Source organism: Amblyraja radiata, chromosome 10, assembly GCF_010909765.2.
Source record: "Amblyraja radiata isolate CabotCenter1 chromosome 10, sAmbRad1.1.pri, whole genome shotgun sequence".
Taxonomy (NCBI): domain Eukaryota; kingdom Metazoa; phylum Chordata; class Chondrichthyes; order Rajiformes; family Rajidae; genus Amblyraja; species Amblyraja radiata.
This window is the reverse complement of record NC_045965.1, coordinates 21,711,322-21,732,836: the sequence shown is the minus strand read 5'-3', so window position 1 is coordinate 21,732,836 and position 21,515 is coordinate 21,711,322. Positions and strand designations below refer to the sequence as shown.

Here is a 21,515-nt window from a genome sequence, read left to right as displayed (position 1 = left end):
ACGAACTTGGTGGGCTGAAGAATCTGTTTACATGCTAAACTGAACTAAAACTAAATACCAATATTGATATTCAGAATCCCAAACCACACAGATTAAATCCCGGCCATTGTCTGAAGAATGTCACTGCATTGTTGTAGATTTAGTCACTGTGTGGGTTAAATTGTGGCTGGTTGGTCAGGCAGTATTGACGTAACAGGCCCAAATAGTTTATGAAAAAACATTTTTGTACCAACTGCATTTCTGCTGTTGAGCTGCAGCTGAATGCATGGGGTTTTATCACTTTTGTTCCAAAATGTATACTTTTCACGCAATCAATATGGATCTAAAAAAAATAGAATAATTTTTATTTACACAAAAGTAACATTGCTCTTCACTGTGTAATGTGGGGATATTGGCACAGGGTGAATTGATCCTAAATCTCCCCTCCTCCGACCGAAAATGGATGACTAGTCCTTTAGTCCTGACCTTGACAAGAGGGTGAAAGACCTGCATGGTCTCACCACTCTGACCCATGGTGGGTGCAGCATCCGGCGTTCCCAAGTGCGGACGGCTGTTTCAATGTTAGCTGGGCAGAACAAACTATTTCCACCAGGCATTCGACTACAAGCTTCAAACATACAATTAATACATCCATTAAAATAAGGGGAAAAAAATGTTAAAAATTGGGGGAAACCTGAAAAGCAATGAGTGCAGATACAGGCCCAGTGCTGCCGGTCTGTCAACAACCTTGCCCCAATTGTCTCAAAGTCAATCAGTAAACACTTCGGGCATTAACCAGCCAGTGGGGTTTTGTGGGTAGTTGGCCTGGTGGTTCTCACAAGCTTTCAAAGGATCTAAGGCACATTTTCCCAAAAGAAAAGTGTGGTCCAGTTAAACCCACAACAGAGTTGTGGGAATGTTTGGACACCAGTCTCCACCATGGGCCTGGGAGAGTACAACCAACTCGTTGTGCTGCAGTCATCTTGTAACAGACGGGCGTGTACAATTGTAAACTCTGTGCAACAATATAAAATAAATCATCTTTCAGTAACTGCGGAGGTCACAGAATCTTGCTTTCAAGCGGTGTGGAGAGATGGGGTGTGGTGCAGAGCCCAGTAGGGTGTCTCACCTCCATCCCTGCCCCGTGAGGTGCCAATGTGAAGGTGCTGGTGAGAAGGGGCTGGAGGTCCTGATGGTCCTGGACTGGCCAACCTGGCACAGCCGCCTGGATTACTGGGAAGAGGTTCAGCAGCAGAGTGGAGGCGAACCCTCCACTGGGTGTCAGTCATCATGCTTGGGGAGGTCCGTGAGTATGTTGGGCTGCAGGGAAGGCATGGTCCTGCTGTCCGAAGCGGAAGGGGTGCGTGGAGGTGACCGGAGCCCGGGGCCGTGTCACACCGACAAGGAGAGGCTTTCCATCATGATGGGCTGCGGCTGGCTGGAAATCCAGAGGTCGTCGTGTTTCTTCCTGCGGGCTCTGTCGTGCTGTTGGCGGCGGCAACTGGAGCAGCAGCAGCCCTGGCAGCAGAGGCACACGGACAGGAGCAGCAGCAGCAGCGGCAGCGCCAGCAGCACCGCCAGGCAAACAGAGTTGTACAGCCCTTCAGAGTGCTTGCTGACCAGCAGCTCCCACATCGAATGCACAAACAACGACACTTGTTCCAGCATGGCGGCTCTCTGCCTGTCCTCAACTCAGCCCAAGTCCACACTCACACGAGAAACTGCTCACACTCACTCTCACCCCTGGTCACAAACTGGCACACTGCTCACACAGCACACAAACCGGGGCACTGCTCACACTCACTTACACACACGCAACACTCCAACTGGGACACTGCTCACACTCACATGCATCCGACCAAAGTGCATGCAGACAAAACCCTCACACTCTCACACATGCACACCTGCTATCAGCTGAAGCGAGTCCAGGCAAAAGCTGCTGGCCCAACAAGATCATCTGGAGCAAGATCGAATAGCTGATTCCACTTCAGGGCTCATGTGAATCCTGCAGAAAGAAAGTGACAAATCCGGATCAGACACCGAAAGCCAAGTGTCCACCAACCGATCCCCTTCCGCGCCAATACCCCGCTCCCCCCGTACCCCCTCCCCACTGTACCCCACCCCAGGAACCCCCTCCCCACTGTACCCCACCCCAGGAACCCCCTCCCCACTGTACCCCACCCTAGGAGCCCCCTCCCCACTGTCCCCAATCTCAGGAACCACAACTCACTACATCCCAAAGCCTTAGAATCCTTACCTCACTGTCCCCCTAACCCAGGCAACTCTCTACTCATCACGACCTAAGCCTGCGGATACCCTCTCACTATATCCCTAACCCCACATACCCACCGGCTTACGATGTGGAGAATACACACTGCAAGCAAGGCTCCAGGTTCACCTTTAAGCAGTCTTTGAGCCAAGGGCATAGCATAAGGTCAATGGAGAAAACTCATAGGAAGCCAACAAATGCTCAGTTCTGGGAGGCAGGGGACTGAGATATGTAAAATGGCAAAAGCGGTGGCACCACGGTAGAGTTGCTGCCTTACAGTGCTTGCAGCACCGGAGATTCAGGTTCGATCCTGACTACGGGTGTTGTCTGTACAGAGTTTGTTCATTCTCACGTGACCGTGTGGGTTTTCTCTGACATCTTCGGTTTCCTACCACACTCCAAAGACGTACAGATGTTTAGATAAATTGGCTTGGTATAAGTGTAAATTGTCCATAGTGTGTGTAGGATAGTGTTAATGTGTGGGGTTGGTGAGAACTCGATGGGCCAAACGGCCTGTTTCCGCATTGTATTTCCAAACTAAACTAAAAAACGAAGCTATATGAATGAAACACATAAATAACTGTTGTTTTATTATTAAATTGTAGGAAATTGGACATTCAAGGATAACATGAGTACTTTGAAACCCATGGGGATAATATAGGTTAAAATTAGAATGCAGCAAATTTATTTAATGATTTTTATGATTATTTTGTGCCAATCTGTGTTGTGGGGGAATGTATATGTCATTGCAAAATAATTAGTAATGCAAGAACAATTGCAATGGCTTTGGTTGGTATAAAGAAATCAAAATAGACAAGGTAAGGGTGGGGAGACAAGGACAAACAAATCTCCAGCTTGAGAAGGCTTCCACCTCAGAGTTTTAGAGGAGGTGAAAGAGGAATGAGTTACTGCTGTTGTCTCTGGAGTTGGAAGTTGTCCTTTTACAGTTGCTCTACATCCTATGCCCCAACCAATGAACGCAAATATGACCCATACGATTCCACACATATCAGAATTGACTTCCATCAGCTACTGCCCTAACCATTTTACACGATGATCTCTAAGAAGACCTTCCTCACTGTCATACTTCATACATTCATATATAAAATATATGGTAAGTAATGAGGAACTCAACACTGGAGATAAAAGGGTCTGCAGATGCTGGAATCTTGAGTAAAAAACAAACTGCCAGAGGAACTCAACAGCTTAGTCTGAAGATTGGGGATAGACACAAAAAGCCGGAATAACTCAGCGGTTCAGGAAGTATCTCTGGAGAGAGGGAATGGGTGACATTTTGGGTCAAGACCCTTCTTCAGACTGGGTTTAAACCAGCATCTGCTGTTCCTTCTTACGTATTTAGTCTGAAGATTGGTCCTGACCTGAAACGGTGTCTGTCCATTTCCCTCCACAGATGCTGCCTGAGCTGCTGAGTTCCTCCACCAGTTTGTTTCTTCACTTGGATCCCACTACTGATCCCTGTTGTACAGCACATTGTGGCACAGCTGGAAGAGCTGCTGCTCACAACGCCAGAGATCCAGGTTCGATCCTGACCTCGTGTTGCTGTCTGTGTGGACTTTGCATGTTCTCCCAGTGACCACATGGGTTTCCTCCGAGTGCTCCAGTTTCCACCCACATCTTACAGACGTGCAAGTAGATCAATTGGGCTCTGTAAATTGCCCCTGGTGTGTAAGGAGTGGATGATAAAGTAAGATAACATAGAACGAGTGTGAACGGTTGCTTGATGATGGTCAGTGTGGGCTCAGTGGGCCGAAGAGCCTGTTTCCATGCTGGACCTCTAAAATGTAACTAAACTAAACTAATCAGAGGCTTCCAATCCCAGAGCAACCCTCTACCCGATGCTATCTGTAAGCCAATTTTAAATCCCAAATTTATGGATTCATTCGTAAATCTGAACCAAAAAAATTATGCAGACATGAAGATTAAGTTGACTAAGGTGGACTTAAAAAAACTAAATTGAGTAATATACAATGATAAATATTTAAATAAGTAATTCATAATTCATAATGAATTCCCTTCTGGAATAAAAATTGGAAAAGTGGCACAAAAATGGTGAACAAGGGAAATTAAAGATTCGATGTAAATGAAAAACTGATAATGTTGCCAAATGCCTGAAGATAGAAAGAATTGAACAATTCTGTAAATTATTGTCAAGAGCTTAATTTAGAAATAGAAAAGAATGTGGAAGTCAACTTGCAAGAAACAGAAAGAGCAAGTTTTGAGTGGAATGTCAATGTGTATGTAAATTCTCTGGCAGCACATGCAGGATAAATTATATCCATTCATGATTTGTAGTAGAGGCATGAATATGTCTGCTTTCATAGTAACAGGTGCAAAACACATTTTAAAGATCATTAGGAGGAAGAGGGTAAAGGCCCTGTCCCACTTTCCCGAGTTACTCATGAACTCTCCCGAATTTTCCCCTTGATTCGAACTCGGGGAATGTCGGGGAATGTCGGTAGCGAGCTCGTAGGAGTCCGTAGATGTTTCGTAGCGGCTCGTAATGCCAGCTGTAGGAACTCGGGGCATCAGGTAAGTCGGGATGTTTTTTCCACATGTTGAAAAATGTCCACGAGTTAAAAAAGTTGCCCCGAGTACCTACGAACGGCTATTACCGTAATTCTCCGAGTTCGAATCAAGGGGAAAATTCGGGAGAGTTCGTGAGTAACTCGGGAAAGTGGGACAGGGGCTTAAGTGAGAATGCAGAATTTGAAGTCCGTTATATTAAAGAGAACTGGAAGAAGTTATGCAATTTAAACCTGACCACTCCCTGGAGCTGAGGGCCTGATTCTAGACATCTAAAAGTGGATGCATTGAATTTGATCCTTCAGAATTCACGGTATTTTAGAACCTTTCTCTGCACTTGCCAAACGTAACCCTGATATTCAAGAAATAAGGGAGAATGAATTCACAGTAATGGGCCAGTCAGCTTGATCTCAGGAGAGGCTGCACCAATGTCTAACACTACAGATATGGTAACTGAGAACTTACTGTAGAGCATCAAAATGGATTGGGAAGAGTCAAGATGTGTTCGTTAATAGGTCCAAAACAAGTTGGTAACTTGGATCTAAAGTTGGTTTGGCAATTGGAGACAGAGGATAATGTGGAAGGTGATTTTTGGAATTGGAAGACTTTGAGCAATGGTGTAACATCATGATCGGTGTGGGAATCTTCACTGTTTACATTGATAGTGTGATGGAGGGGGTATGAGTAATTGGTTTGCAGATGATAAACAAATTAGTTGATAGTGAAGAGAGTTGTGTTAAGCCTAAGAACCATATTGATCAGTTGCTAAGATAGGTAGAACAAAGCCAGATGGGATTTAATCAGCGTGAGGTGGTACATTTTGGGAGGTGTAAAAAAAGATGAGGACATAACCAAGAATGATGGGTCCTAGGAAGCATTGTGGAAGACTTTCATTGTACCTGTACCTCACTGTACCTGTGCAGAAGACAATACACTTGAGAAAAAAGGAACTGCAGATGCTGAAATCTTAAGCAAAATTCTGGAGAACTCAGTAGCTCAAGCAGCATCAGAGGAGTGAAACCCACACGATCATAAGGAGAATATACAATTTCCACACAGACTGTGCTGGAGGTCAGGATTGAACCGAGATTGCTGACACTGTGAAGCCCTGCTCTATTAGCTGTGCTAGTGTGCTATCCTGCAAGTAGCTGGATGGACACTTAAAGCATCAAGGCGTAGAATGCTGGAAACTGGGATTAGGATTGATGAATATTGAATTCTCCCAAGCATGAACATTGAATTCTCCCAATTGTGTTAGCCTTTGCTGTCTCCTCCCCTTCCTATCTCTCCCTCAGCCCACGGGCTCCTCCTCCTCCTTTTTCCTTTCTTCTCCCCCCCCCCCCCACCCCCCATCAGTCTGAAGAAGGGTTTCGGCCCGAAACATTGCATATTTCCTTCGCTCCATAGATGCTGCTGCACCCGCTGAGTTTCTCCAGCATTTTTGTGTACCGATGAATATTGGATGGTCAGCAGAGTCATAGTAGGGCTGAAGGGCCAGTTTCTGTGCTGTATATCTTTATGAAAATTGTGTTTGATGAATCTTTGACAAAATCATTTGTGGTTGTGACTGATAGTGTCACAGGCAATGTTAAGCCTGACCGAGTCATGGAATTGTTTGAGGGATACACTGAGGATTGATTCTTGACATAAAAGGAGCAGCTTGGAAGGAAATGGTCAGTGGAGACCCTGCATCAGGCAAAATGTTTTTAGCAGTGCTCTTTTTGTGGACAAAAGAATGCTGGCACACACCTTTAATAAACCTATGTGCCACGTGGCCATAAAAGGAAATAATGATGTTTAACATTTTTGTTTATAGATACAGCTGTTTGAAACAGTCCCTTTGGCTCACCGTGTCCGCGCTGGCCAGCGATCACCCTTACACTAGTTCTACACTAGGGACAATTTCCAGGAGCCAATTAACCTACAAACCTGCACGTCTTTGGAATGTGGGAGGAAACCGGAGCACCCGGAGAAAACCCACGCAGGTCACAGGGAGAAATTACAAACTCTGCACAGGCAGCACCTGGGTTCCTGGCGTTGTAAGGCAACAGCCTGCTGATGCGCCCCCCTGCTGCCCTTTATTGGTACTGCTGCACCATACCAGCATGTACTGTCATGAAAAAATATCACTGGCTTATAGGCCTTAACATTATAGATGGTGAGAAAAAGAGAGTGGCTCTCAGTTCCCACGAAGGAATCTGGAAATGCTTTCTAACTATTCACTCTTTTTTGAAGACCACCTCTGTTGCAATGGAGGAAAAGGGGGAGCCAGTCTACATTCTGAAGAAGGATGGGGGCCTACGTGGGTGGGAAACACGGAGGCATCTGGAGAGGACCCGGCTGCGTTAGTGGAGAGATCGCGTGGACGGACGAGGCTGGACCACGTGGAAGTGAAGACACCGCTGCCAAGGGAAGGAACAAAGTAGGACGTGGCGTGGGGGGACCGCAGTAGGGAGGGGGAAGAGCAACGGGGACCCGGAAGGGGGGGGGGGGTGACATCGTGAGGGAGGGGGAGGCGGGAAAACAAAGAGGGAACTGACTTGGGGAGAATCTGTAACTTTGTAAGCCCCCTTTATGGGCGTCTATTCGATAGTCGCAAAGAATTTCACTGGGACTTGTATTTTATTTTATTCTATATCTCAGCCAGAGCTCTCTAGTTTCCCACAGTGTCCTCAGATATATCTGATCAGGCCTGGGAGATTTGTCTACCTTCATATGCATCAGGACCTTTAGCACATCTTTGACCGTAATATGGACTGCTCTCAAGACACTTCCATTGAATGCCCCAACTTCCCTAATCCCAGAGCTGCCAACTCTCACGCATTGAGCGTGAGAATCACTCATTTCACAAATTCTCACGCTGTCACACTGATCACAAATTTCTCACGCTCTGTCGTGAGAAATTTTATGATCAACGCAAATTTCAAAACTAATATCAACTGCATGGGCCGCGGGTGTTGGCGAGCCAGGGCGGAGGGAGGGATGGAGCGGCTGGGGCAGATGCGGACGGGGAGTCGGGGCTGGCGAGTGTTTGCTGGGCTGGCGAGTCGCTCGCTGCAGCTCCGGCCATGGAGCAGCCTCAGTGCAAGAGTCCCGGGCCATCTGAGGCGTCGGAAGCGTTGCGCCGCTGCCGTGAGAGTCTCTGTGCCAAATTCACCCTGGTGACTGGCATGGACCAGGCTGTGGCTCGGTGCATCCTGGAGGACAACCAATGGCTGCTGGAAGTAGGTACCAAGCACTGGGTAGAAGCGGTGGAAGATAGTTGCTTTCCAATGGGGGTGGTTGGAGAAAGCATCCTGCTTACCTGCTAGATTTTCACTTACTGTAACTGTAGGAAAAATGTTCCTGATGTTGGGGAAATTCAACAGTGAACAGCCATGATCATATCGAATGGCAGTGCTGGCCCGAAGGGTCGAATGACCTATTCCTGCACCTATTTTCTATGTTTCTATGCTTGAGTATGTGGCAATAAATCTCGACCACGATTTTGAAGCATTCATGCATGGTGGAGGTATCATGTAGTCATAGAGTGATACAGTGTGAAAAAAGGCCCTTCGACCCAACTTGCCCACACCCGCCATCATGTCCCAGCTACACTACCTGCTATTGGTCCATATCGCTCCAAACTTGTTCTATCCATGTATCAGTCTAACTGTTTCTCAAATGTTGGGATAATCCCTGCCTCAACTACCTCCTCTGGCAGCTTGTTCCATACACCCATCTCCCTTTGTGTGGAAAAAGTTACCCCTTAAAAAGTTACCTTAAAAATACTTCAAACAAAAAACATTGAAATCATACTTCTACAATCCACTAAAACATGATTTTAATATATCAAATTTCAAAAGTCCCTACCGTGGGAGGGGAGGACTCCCTCTCCCCACTCGGTCACTCCATTCCCTCGCCAAGTACCCCCAAGGCCAGTGATCAGTGATCGCTCAGCCTCCCCACTTTCAAAAACACTCCGCGGCCCCTGGTTCAGACAGGGAGCACTGCCAGATGTGAGCGGGGAACTGAGGCCAGTTGTCCGTGAAGTCTGGATCACAATGCTCAGCACTTCGTGTTTCGGAGTTGGCTAATGTTATTGAATTGTAATTAGCCTGATTTGTAATTAGTTGACAAAACCTTAATTTATTAATCCGGAATATCCAGGGGGATGGGATAAGTGTAATATTAAAATTACATGCAAGGTGTCAGGCTGTCTGTCACAACATACAGCCCCGATAACCCATTATTTCCTTCAGTTAAATATTGGGAAGGTAGCACTATCGTCATTTGCCACTCAACTATTATGTTTGTTTACCTCACTGACTATTTCTAAACCTTGCCCATCTCCTGTGGCACCACACAGAGTTGACCGCTTTGATTCCTGAGGGGTCCCACTCTCTCTCTGGTTACCCTTTTTCCCTTTATGTACTTATAAAATCTCTTGGGATTATCCGTAATGTTATCTGCCAGAGCTACAGTATATCCTGGCACTTTTTTGCCCTCCTGGTATCTTTTTTAGCTTGCTCCATAGTTCCTGAAACTCATCCAGGGGTACACTTGATCTGATTTGCATATATCTTCCCCATGCCTCCTTCTTACTCTTGACCAGAGCTTCTGTCATCCAAGCTTCCTCTCGCTTACCTGCCTTCCCCTTCTCTACGACAGGAACGTGCATGTCCTGAACTCATGTCGGAACACTTAAAAAAAAATTCCCACTTTCCTAATGTTCCTTTTCCTTTAAATAACCCACTCCAGTCAACGAGCAAGATCCTGTCTCACACCCTCAAAGTTGGCCCTGCCCCAATTTAGTGTTTTAACACGGAGCTCACATGTTACGTTTTGTGTTGCCTGAGGTCTATCTTCAAGATAAAGAACGAGGACAGCACTTTGTGTTGTAGTTCTCTTATACTAGTACAGTGTTCACAGAGGGGCCACTCTGTCCCTATCCAGAACTATCTTAAACCTGATAGAACAGTGGTCACTTGTCCCAAAAGGCTCCTCCATGAACACTTCATCCACCTGCTCTCCCAATTTCCCAAGAATAGATTAGTAATTACCATCTTCCATTTTGGGCCCTCTACATATTATCAGCAGAAACTCTCCTGAACACATTTAACAAATTTGACCCCGTCCAAACCATTCGCACTATGACATTCCCAGTCAATATTGGGAAAATTAAAATCCCCTACCACGACAACCTTATTAGGCCTACAGCTGCCTGCAATCCTCCGGCATATTTACACTCCTAATTCTCTTTGACTGTTTGGGGGCCTGTAATACACTCCCAACAAGGTGATGATCCCTTTCTTGTTCATCAGCTCCACCCATATAGTCTCACTAGACGAACTGTCCGTAATATCACCTCTGATCACTGCCGCTACATGTTCCTTATCCAATAACATAACCCCCTCCCCTTTTTTCTCCCACCTCTGTCTCTCTTGAAGCACCTGTACCCTGGAACATTGAGCTGCCAGTCTCTCTTAACCAGGTTTCCGTAATGGCCATTGAGTCCCAGTCGCACATACCTATCCATGCCCTAAGCTCATTTGCCATACTGTCAGGCCTCTTGCATTATAATACGTGCAGTTTAAACCAACATTCCTTCCTCTGTCCCTGCCTTACTCCTGCCGATTCTGTCCACTAACCTTTGTCTAATCACCCTCCATACCAACTTCTAACCTCTCACCTGCCTCGACCTTGTGTAGGATCCCACCTCACCTCCTGCCAATCTAGATTAAACCCATCCGTGAAGCGAACCTGTCTGCCAGGATATTGGTCCACCTTCAGTTAAGGTGCAACCCATCCCTCTGGTGCAGGTCACCTCTGCCCCAGAAGAGATCCCAATGATCCAGAGATCTGAATCCCTGCCCCCTGCACCAACCCCTCAGCCACACATTCATCTCCCCTATCTTCCTGTTCGTACCCTCACTAGTATTTGGCACTGGAAACAAATACAAGATCATGACCGTGGAGATCCTGCTTTTAGCCTTTGACCTAACTCCCAATATTCAGACTGCAGAACCACCTTCTGCTTCTTACCGTTATCAGTTGTGCTGACGACTTCCTCCCACATTTAAAGGTTTCCTTCCACATTCCAAAGATGTGCAGGTTTTTAGGTTAATTGGCTTCTGTAAAATTGTCCCTCGTGTGTTGGATAAAGCTAGTGTACGGGTGATCGTTGGTCGGCGCAGACTCAGTGAGCCGAAGGGCCTGTTTTCACACTATCTCTCAATTTAAATCGAAACCACCGTGGTTCAAGACTACAGCTCATCTCAAGAGCAAAGAGGGGGCTTTGCAATGATGCTTAAAGCCCAGAAACGAACAACGAAGAGAGCAGAGGGAAACAGCGAGGAATGAGACGTTGCCTACCCACCTTCTCACAAACCTCGAAACACGAGTAGGCAGCAGTCCCGGATCAGAGCAATTAGTTTCTCTTAATCAGAGTGTCTCTACGTGTCGAGCTGCTGACTCCAAGTCTGACACAGAGTCACAGGCACACACTCCACATATAGGACCAGATAGGATTGAACTCTTCGCTCATTTAGCTGTAAGCTGCACATTGACAGAGGCCGACACTGAGCCACACCTGGCCAGTGCAGTCTAAGGCAGAGCCTTTTTACCACGTTAACAGGAACTGGCACTGAGACACCCTTGGGCATTCAACGCCACAGAGGGGCAGCTCCCACACATAAAAGATGATGTATGTTCTGTACTTGACTGGGTGAAGCAGCAGAGGCAGTGATAATGATTCCTAGTTCAGTCATTCACCGCACCCTTTATGGAACAGGCCTGGACTCACCTGAGCGGGCCCAGTCTCAACTTGTCACAAAACTCAGTCTCAGCTCCAACTCCCCACTGCTTAATTAAGACTCACCTCAATGGTTCAGCTTCTACGGCAGACTGACGATATTTTCAGGGCCGGTCTGGCTGTTCGGGTTGCATTCTGATCCCTCAGTCTGTCCCGGAGTTGCAGGTAATGTCAGTGAGTCGTGGCTGTGATGGCAGGCTTGACAGCTCACTACTGCTCCCCTCCTTCTCTCTCTCTCTCTCTCACGCGTCTCCGAGCTCACTCTGTGCTCCTCACCCTAGCTGCCTGTGGTCAGCAACGTTAAAAGCTTTCACATCTGACGTCAAAGCTCCCATTTTGAGTAAAACTTCCTGTTTATTTCGCTGACTGCACAGTGAACTGTGGGCTTGTTCTAAGATAACTTTATGCACCCTGCCACGGACAGAAACTGTTTAAACTTCACTTGCAGCCTCTGACTATAATACACTAAATTTAGCTGCTGCGTGCTAACTTTAGATTGTAAGAGCTCTGACCCTAACCCACAAAGTATTCTCAAGAGACTTTCAGCATTTTTTTACAAGGTTCGTTATGAGAGAGCTGGTTTAGTGACTGCAGTATTATGGAATCTAGCTCCTGACAGGAAAGGGCTAAAGCTGGATGTGTAAATAAAAGGTTCCAATCAAATACTACAGACTCAGTCAACCCTTGGCCAACATCCAGACTAAGTTAACAATTCCTTCTTTCACAACCTGGTTGGATGATGCACGAGTGAGGAAGGAGGGGGCTGGGGAGGGGAGGAGTGGAATGGTCAGGTGTGGCCCTGGTTGGAGTCAGCTAGAGCTCGGAAAAGAAAATACAGAAAAGGAGAGAGCGAGAGATTAAAAAAAAAAGAGAGAGATAGAGAGAGGGAGAGAGGAAAACCAGAGGGGCGGGAACAGCAGAGGGAGTGACTAGAGAATGCACACAATGCACAGCTTGCAGGTTCCCCTAACACCTTCCTGACGGAAATATATCGCCTTCTCCTCGGTATCCAAGAATTTCCGCCCTCACTTCACTGTGGGGCACATTCAACACCAATAAAAGGGGGGGTGATAAAAAGCTGGATCCCCTACACCCAAAAGAAGGTGAAAGGACGTAAAAGAAGTCTAAAGAAGACCAGCAGACATCCCCAGTTGAGTTAATTGGCTTGTCTGGGGTAAGTAACAAAATAATCAAAAAGGAGGTGAGAGGAGCTCGATGGGCCGAATGGCCTACTCCTGCACCTATTCTCTATGTTTCTATGAGCATGAGAGAGAGTGGCAGAACTACAGGGAAATAAGGAAAAGGAAAACAGGACTGATGGAATTTCTCACTTTGAGCTGGCTAGTGCCAAATGGCCTCTTTCTGCGTTCTAATAATCATACGAATGGCTATAAAAGCAGCAGCAGGGAGAAACTGGAAGGTAATACGAATAAATCTGGAAAGTCACAGCAGTGAGAATCCAGTGTAGTAACTGATCCGATCCACCACATTGACCATTCATTCCCCCCACCACCAGCAGCGCACAGTGCCTGCATTGTGTGCTATCAGCAAAGTCCTCTGCAGTTATTCCAGTGGCACTTGCCAAACCTACAACCACTATTGCCAGAAGACCAAACACAGCGGGAGTATGGGAACATCACCCACTACTGAGCTTCACTGGTAGTCACACACACCATCCTGACTTTGAAATGTGTCGCTGGTCCTTTATCATCCATCGTTGAGTCTAAATTTTGGAAGACCCGACCCAATGTCATGTGAAAGCACTTTCACCTGAAGGACCACAGAGGCTCAACACCTTCTACTCAAGCATTTGGAGATTGTATAAGATTGCTGGCCTTGCTGTTGCTGCTTGCATCGTAAAAGTGAATCAATAAACCAAAGATCACCTCTGCAATGTGTAGAGCTAGGTGGTTCATAAGATTTGAAAGGAGTAATGGTCCCGGCACCAATCACCACTGATGATCAGTGTCCAAGCAGAACGCATTCTTGCACAGCGATTGCTGGTTCCCAGTCTGCAGGCAGCTCCAAACCCAACCCGGTGCTAACACGTGTAGAAAGGAACGGCAGCTGCTGCGTTTTGGCTCCTTTTGACCGAGTGCCAATAGACTCAGTTCATAAAATGTCTGCAGGGCGTTCTGGCTCACGGCTCCCTTTATCTAGTGAATGGCTCAGCTCCAGGTCGAATCTACCTTTGGAATCAAGCAGGGTGCACCCAAAATGCCCTCTTCCATGCTCTCCTCTCAGTCCCAGAGTTAGGATCTTCACAAAGTGGGGGTACACATGACTGTTTGTTACAGGATCACAGTCAGAAAATTAGAGACCAGGGTTGGGATTTAAATCTGGACTCAATGAGATTGTTGAACTTGGTTTATGATTCTCAATCTTCCTTGCATTAAATTAGACATTCACAGCAGGAGCTGGGAAAATGAACATCAATAGGTTGAGACTATCATTGAGCAGCTTGCAACTTCCTGGGCAGTTGGCAGACAACGGTACATCTTGGGGAAGGAGGAAACTTGAAGCATGTTCTTGTCTTTCAGCACATGTTCATTTGCTATCTCTATCACTCTTCCTTCCTCATTTCTCCACCTTTCTCTATATCTCCATCTGTCTTTCATTATCATTCTCTCTCATCTCTGTCGGTCTCTCTGCCAGCCTGCCTCTCTCTCTTTCTGTCCCTTTGTTCCTTTCTCTCAGTCTGTCTGTTGGAGTGGGAGATTGCAACCTTCACGTGGTCCGCCCTGTTTCAACAATTGCAATCAACCCGGTGTGCACAATCAAATAAGATCAAACAGAACAAGTTGTCCTACAACTTTAGGCTGTGCACGCCATACGCAAGAAGAAGTCTGTCTATCTGTCTGTCTGTCTCTGCCTCTTCTCTCTCTCACTCTCTCTCTCTCTCTCTCTCTCTCTCTCTGTCTCTCAGTCTCACTCTCACTGTCTGTCTCTTTCTGTCTGTCTTCCTCTGAATTTCTCATTCCCTCTCTCTCTGTTTCTCTCTGCCTCAGTATCTCTTTTCACTCTTGGTCTTTGTTTTTCTCTCCCAATATCTCTCTATTTGTCTCTCTGAACCTTTTTCTCCAGCTCTATTACTATTTCTCTCTGACTCTCTCTCTCTGCCTCTGGATCTATATCTCAATATGCCTCAGTTGATATGTCTCTCTCCCACTGTGTCAGTGCCTCTCTCGTTGCCTGACCTCTCATTCCCACACCACCTTTCTCTCTCTGCATCTCTCTCTCCCTTTTATCCGTTCTTTCACATATACACTCTGCTTGTATCTGTCCATCTCTCTCTTTCACTGTGTATCCTCCTGTCTCTCTCTATCCCTCTGTGACTCTTCCTCTTTCATTTCCTCTCTCTCTCATCTTTGGCGCCATCTCTGCCTGTGTCCTCTCTCTTTCTCTGCACCTCTCTCTTTCCTTCCCTCTCTCATCATTTCATGCTCCCTCACTCCCTCTCTCTCTCTCTCTTCCTCTCACTCTCTCTCTCTTTCTTCCTCTCACTCCCCCCCCTTCTTTCGGTTTCTTCATGCTCTCTGTCTCCATCTTCCTGTCTCTGTCTATCTCTCGCTGTTTGTCTCTGAAACTGAAAAGCCAGTTGAGTAATTCTGGTTCAGTGTAGACCTGGTGGAAAGCAAGAGTCAGTCTGCTTACTCCTTCGCCACATTAGGCAGTGAGCTTCCATTGGAGGGCTGATAGCCAGCAAAGACCTCGGAATGGTTTTGCCTTTTATCACAAGTATTTGCCGTAGAGGAGCTGCAACGAGTCAGCACTCAGGAATGTGCTGGATAAATGCTACAAATATGGGCGACTCACAGAGAGCTCAGTTCTAGAAACACTCCTCTTGGCTGCCTTATCCTACTGTCTACAACTAGGCCGCATAGGTTTAAGGCGAGAGAGGGAAAGATTTAAAAGAGTCCTGAGGTGTATGTTTTCCACACAGATGGTGGTCAGTTAATGGAACGAACTGCCAGGGTAAGTGGCTGAGGCAGGTACAATTACACCATTTAAAAGACATTTAAATGGATACATGAATATGAAAAGTTTAGAGGGATATGGGCCAGATGTAGGCAGGTGGAACTAGCTCAAGTTGGCACATTGATTGGCATGGATGAGTTGGGCCAAATGTTCTGCTGTGTGCTGTCTGACTCTTTGAGGTGTAAATCACCTCTGTAAATTGCCCCTAGTAGGGCAATTAAGGTGCAAGTGGGGAAAAAACAGAACCAGTGGTGAATGAGTGGTTGTTGGTCGGTGTGGACCTAGTGGGGTGAAGGGCCTGTTTCCATTCTGTATCTCTAAACTAAACAATCCAGCTTGAGGCTGCAAAAGAAGACGATAGCCCATGGTATTAGAGGGGAGATACTAGCGTGGATAGCAGGTTGGCTGGATGGCAGAAGGCAAAGAGTGGAAATAAAGGGGGCTTCTTCTGGTTGGCTGCCAATGGCAGGTGGTGTTCCACATGGGTTTGAGCTGGGGCCGCATCTCCTCACGTTGTTTATCTAGGTGGCTGCATGTGATTGGACATTTTATAGTCCACATACACAGACCAGTGAAAGGCAACGGGTACAGTAAGTTACCCAAGAGAGTAAATGGAGTGTTTACCATTACTTCACCCCCTGTAAATATAGGGATGTAAGTTATAATATGACTCAGATAATACTTTGGAGCAAAGGGGCTAGTGTTAAGCTCAGAGCCAGAATTGAATATGGAGTTCAGGGCTAAACTGAGACAGGGAAGATCAACCGCAGTTTAAATAAGAGGAACATCAGGCCTCGAGGGCTGAATTCCCACGATATTGTCTGCATTTGACGTGGAAATGAAAGACATGATGCCCAGAAACCTGAGAGAAGAATAGAATACTGTAGCAATTCTACGGTCACTGAGGAACTATTGATTGGAGCTTAAATCCCAAAATAAAAACAAAATGCTGGAAATACTCAGCAGGTCGGGTGGCATCTGTGAAGGAGAAACAGAGTCAACTTTTCAAGTCAAACACATTTTGCTACAATTGGGAAAGAGGAAGCAAGTTGGTTTTATTACAGAGAGGGTGGGGGACGGAAGAATAAGACAAGGAGAATATCTTCAAAATTGAAGGTAAAATTGCCCAGGTGTTCCAAATGTTTATGGAGTTGTCTGGTGAGTTTATATATATTTGGATGAACTGGTAAGGTTCTGATACAAACTGAGAATTCATTTTAGGTTATAAGGTCATAAGATCATGTGATAGGAGCAGAATTAGGCCATTCAGCCCATCAATCATGGCTGATCTATCTCTCCTAACGCCATTCTCCTGCCTTCTACCCATAACCCCTGACACCCGTACTAATCAAGAATCTATCTATCTCTGCCCTGACGTCCTCCACAGCCTTCTGTGGCAAAGTATTCCACAGATTCATCACTGAGTGAAGAAATTCCTCCTCATCTCCTTCCTAAAGGAACGTCCTGTAATTCTGAGGCTATGACCTCTAGTCCTAGACTCTCCCACTAGTGGAAACATCCCTTCCACATCCACTCTATCCAAGGCTTTCACTATTCAGTACATTTCAATGAGGTACTCCCTCATTCTTCTAAACTCCTGCCTAAACAGGCCGAGTGCCATCAAACGTTAATTGAAATTGTTGAATTTGATCTTGACTCCTGAGGGCAGTAAGATGCCCAGACGAGAGATGAGGTGCGGTTCTTTGAACTTTTTCTTGGGCCTCATTGGAACAGAACAGGAGGTCACAGACAAGCCAAAAAATGTATTGAATGGAGAATAAAGTAACAGGCAACTGGAACCTCAGAGCCATTCCCATGGACTGAGCAGAGGTGTTTTATAAAGTGGTCACCCAATCTGCGTTTGGTGTCTCCAATGTAGAGGAGATCAAGTCGTTAACTCAGTACAGTACACAGGATTGGTAAAAGAACAGGTGAAATCACTGCTTCACTGAAAGGACTGAGTCACTGGATGGTGGGAGGGATGAAGTGAGATAGTGGTTTCAGTTGAAGTTGCATGGGAGTGTTGGTAAGGATGGAAGAGCACACCAGGGAGTTGTGGTGGGACCTGACCTCACTATCCTGGAAGAGGAGTGGAGGGACCTGACCTCACTATCCTGGAAGAGGAGTGGAGGAGAAGATGTGTCTGGCGGTAGAAACTCATTGAAGTTGGCAGATATGGCCACAAGGGTGATCTGTTAAGTGCAAAGGCCAGTAGGGTTGAAGACCAGAGAAACTCTATCCTTGTTCTAGATGGGAGGAGAGGACACGAGAGTGGAGATCGCAAAAATAAAGGAGGTACAATCGAGGAATCGGTCATCTATGAAAGACGGGAAGCCAGGAAGATAGAAGCCAACACAAAGACAACTATGTGCAAAGCTTTATCATCAACTGATACAATGGAAATGGAGGAACTGGGAGAATGGAGTGGAATTCCTGCAGGAGGCAAATTGTGAGGAAGTATAGTCAAGTATGGTCAATAGAGAAACTGTGGGCTTGTAATGATTTTAGTCGCTATATACTGTACCTCCCAGCCTGCCTCCAGCCCGGTTAGAGCCTATTGTCTATCTATAATGTTTTTTCTCCCGCACAGCCACTTGTCTGATCCACTGGGCATTGTCTCCTTTAGGTTTCAGCAGCAGCTCTGCCCTACATTTCATAGCTTTAACATTTTCCATTGATATTGGTATATTATTCTCTTGTGTACTGAGATACATTGAAAAGTTTTCTTTGCGTGCTATCTAGTCAAATTATAACATACATTAGTTACAGTTATGCCATACACAAGTACAACAGGTAATGCAAAGTGAAAAATAACCAGGCTGCAGAGTATGGTGTTACAGCTACTGAGAAAATGCAGATAAAAATAAGTGCAGGAGGCACAATAAGGTAAATCGGGAGTTTGGGATTTCATCCTTGGTTTATGAGAGTTCAAGAGTTCAAGAGGAAGAAGCTGTTCCTGAATCTGGTAGTGCGCGCTTTCAAGTTTTTGTATCTTCTGCCCAACGGAAGCGGGGAGAAGTGAGAAGTTGTACTTGGTTGTGTGGCTGCTTTCCTTAGGTAGCATGGTGTAGGTGGAATCAATAGAAGAGGTTAGTTTGCATGATGATCTGGACTGTATTCACATCTCTCTGCAAATATTTTTTTTCTGAGAAAGTCTGCCTTCATTAACTGATTAACCCAACAGCTCAAAAACAAGAGAATCACTAAGGCAACCCTGGCCACACCTCATTAGAGATACTCCCCACCCTCTCTGCAGTTTAAAACAAACTTGTTTTCTCTCTTGACCTGAAAAGCCAAAGGTTTCTCTCTCCATAAATGCTGCCCGAGTGATTCTAGAATTATCTGGGTTTTCTTTTCGATTTCCAACAAGTGCTTTTGGGGGAGAGTTTAAACTATGTTGGCTGAGGCACAGGAACCTCCAAGAAAGAAGAAACCAAATGGAAACGGACCAAGAAGTTTATGAAGGAAGTCAAGAGATTATGTGTATAGATTAGTGGAAAAAATTCATTCAAGTTCTTTAAAAGGTAGATAGAAAGGAAAAGTATTTTCCCCAGAGATGCTGCCTGACCCGCTGAGTTACTCCAGTGTTTTGTGTCTATCTAGGGAAATGTCTGACAGATGAATGTAGCATCCTCACAGGCACCGGATAATTTTTGAGTTTGCATTAGTTTATTGGCACGTGTACCTAGGTAAAGTGAAAACATTTAGTTGTGTGTTAACCAGTCAGTGGATAGGCAATATATGATTACAATCGAGCCATCCACAGTGTACAGATACTGTACATGATAAGGGAAATGGCAGAGAAGTGATATAATTATTTTACATGTCTTCACAGAATAAGATACCAAAAATCTCAAGAATCGCGAGCAAAGATCCTATAGCAAGCAAGATAGATCACTCGACGAAAAGTACGGTCATGGGCAGATTCATGGGTAATTTTCGGACCCATTTCCGTAACCGGCTTTCGTCTCCGCACCAAAGATCCCATAGCGGAGCAAAGAAAACTAGTGCGGAGACGGAAGCCGGTAACGGAAACATCCTCGCAAAAATAAAAGTTCTTTGGTAAAAATCTTCTCCTCATTTTCAGAATTAAAATTTATTAACACAAACTGTTCCCACGCAATGTTGATTACACTGCGAGTCGGGTCGGGTTACTGAAATGGATGAAAAATATGCCCACGTTCCGCTCCATTGCGTACTACACGTCAGCCCATTGCATTTATAAGGAGTGGTCTATCTTGCTCCTCTATAGGATCTTTGGTCACGATAGAGTCAAGAGCAAAGATCTTATAGCAGAGTGCTTTATTGTCATATGTCCTGAAATGGAACAATGACATTCTTATTGTAGCAACAACCACAACAGATATGTAAGCATAGTACTCAGTAAACAACATAATAAACAACAAAAGGATGTTCAATTAAAAAAATCCAAGCTATATAGAGGACCAATGGTCCAGTAAGACTGAGGAACTGAAACCACTGAGCATGTCAAAATATAGTTCTAGAGAAGTTGGTGAACCGAAAACAGATAAATATCAAGCACACAATAGAGTTTACCCAGCAACCCTTGCGACCCAGTGGCACAGCGATAGAGTTGCTGCCTTACAGCACCAGAGAGCCGGGTTCAATCCTGACTACGTGCTGTGTTTTCTTGGGTTGCTCCGGTTTCCTTCCATACTCCAAAGATGTGCAGTTTTGTAGGTTAATTGGATTCTGTAAATTGTCCCTGTAGAATAGAATGAGTGTATGGGTGATCGTTGGTCGGTGCGGACTCGGTAGGCCGAAGGACCCGTTTCCACGCTGGGTGAAAACAGTTAAAGTAGAGGCCAAGGACAGGCAGACTTTACTCAGAACTGCTGTAGCTTTTGGAGCAACAGCAGCAGGAGATTAGCAAGAGATACGACTGATTGGCTCTAGCCCAAGTGGGAGGAGAGAAGTGAGTCAGTGCCGGGAAAACTGTTGAAAACTGAGGAATTTGGTTTGTAAATTGGTAAATCAGGCAATTTATCAGTCAATTTAAGCAAGACGGTTCTTAGCGAGCGGCAGTGGGTGAGCGGCCTTGTGAGGTGAGGGAAGTGCCCTGTGAGTAAAGTGTGAGTCTTTGGCTCGAGAAGCTTCGGCTGAGGAGAGGAGACGAAAGCAGGAGATGTCAGGCAAGCTGATTCAGTGCGATGCTTGCAGTATGTGGGAGGTCAAGGACACCGCTGGTGCCTCTGGCTGCTACAAATGCGAGAAGTGCATCCAGGTAGAGCTCCTGAAGAGCCGTGTTGGGGAACTGGAGAAGCAAGTGGATGACCTCCGGTTCGTCCGAGAAACGGAGTCGTTCCTCGACAAGTCCTACAGTACGATTGTTACACCTAAGGTACTGGAAGAGAGAAGGTGGGAGACAGTGAGAACGGGAGGGAAGCATGGAATGCCAACATCCCCGGGTGTTGTACCTCTTGTGAACAGGTTCACCCACTTAGAAGCTGTCGGGACAGAAGAGGTGTTTACACTGGGCGGCGGACTGATGCGAATAGGGTTGTTGAGCCAAAACCAAAAAGGCCTAAGGCAGGCAACGGCATTGTAGTGGGAGACTCCATTGTGAGAGGTACGGACAGGGGTTTTTGCGGCAACAGACGGGATGCGAGGATGGTGTGCTGCCTTCCTGGTGCCAGGATCCAGGATGTCACGGACAGAGTGCAGAAAATCCTCAAGGGCGAAGGTGAACATCCGGAAGTGGTAGTGCATGTCGGCACAAACAATGTCGGAAAGAAGGGGATGAATATTCTGCAGCGTGACTTTAGAGAGCTCGGAAAAATGCTGAAAAGCAGGACCTCCAGGGTTGTTATCTCCGGTTTGCTTCCAGTTCCTCGTGCTGGCGAGAGCAGGTACAGGGAGATACGGGACCTGAACGTGTGGCTGAGGAACTGGTGCACGGGGCAGGGATTTAGATTCTTAGATCACTGGGAT

The 21,515-nt window shown here is 46.1% G+C and overlaps 1 protein-coding gene across 2 annotated transcripts; it reads right to left on the bottom strand.

The window, feature by feature from the left end:
- Nucleotides 1-315: 315 nt before the first annotated feature.
- kiaa0040 (KIAA0040 ortholog) lies at nucleotides 316-12,374 on the bottom strand. 2 transcript variants are annotated; one of them, XM_033028315.1, is made up of 2 exons: nucleotides 11,652-12,374; nucleotides 316-1,984 (listed from the first exon to the last, which is right to left on the bottom strand). In XM_033028315.1, the coding sequence occupies exon 2, from the start codon at nucleotides 1,645-1,647 to the stop codon at nucleotides 1,372-1,374; it is 276 nt and encodes a 91-aa protein (XP_032884206.1). In that variant the 5' UTR covers nucleotides 1,648-1,984; nucleotides 11,652-12,374; the 3' UTR covers nucleotides 316-1,371. The 2 variants fall into 2 exon arrangements, with proteins under 2 accessions (XP_032884206.1, XP_032884207.1); XM_033028316.1 differs by lacking the exon at nucleotides 11,652-12,374 and adding an exon at nucleotides 11,151-11,404.
- Nucleotides 12,375-21,515: the final 9,141 nt, after the last annotated feature.

Excerpts from the sequence above, each read along its gene's own strand:
- kiaa0040 (XM_033028315.1), bottom strand. The coding sequence starts at position 1,647 with ATGCTGGAACAAGTGTCGTTGTTTGTGCATTCGATGTGGGAGCTGCTG.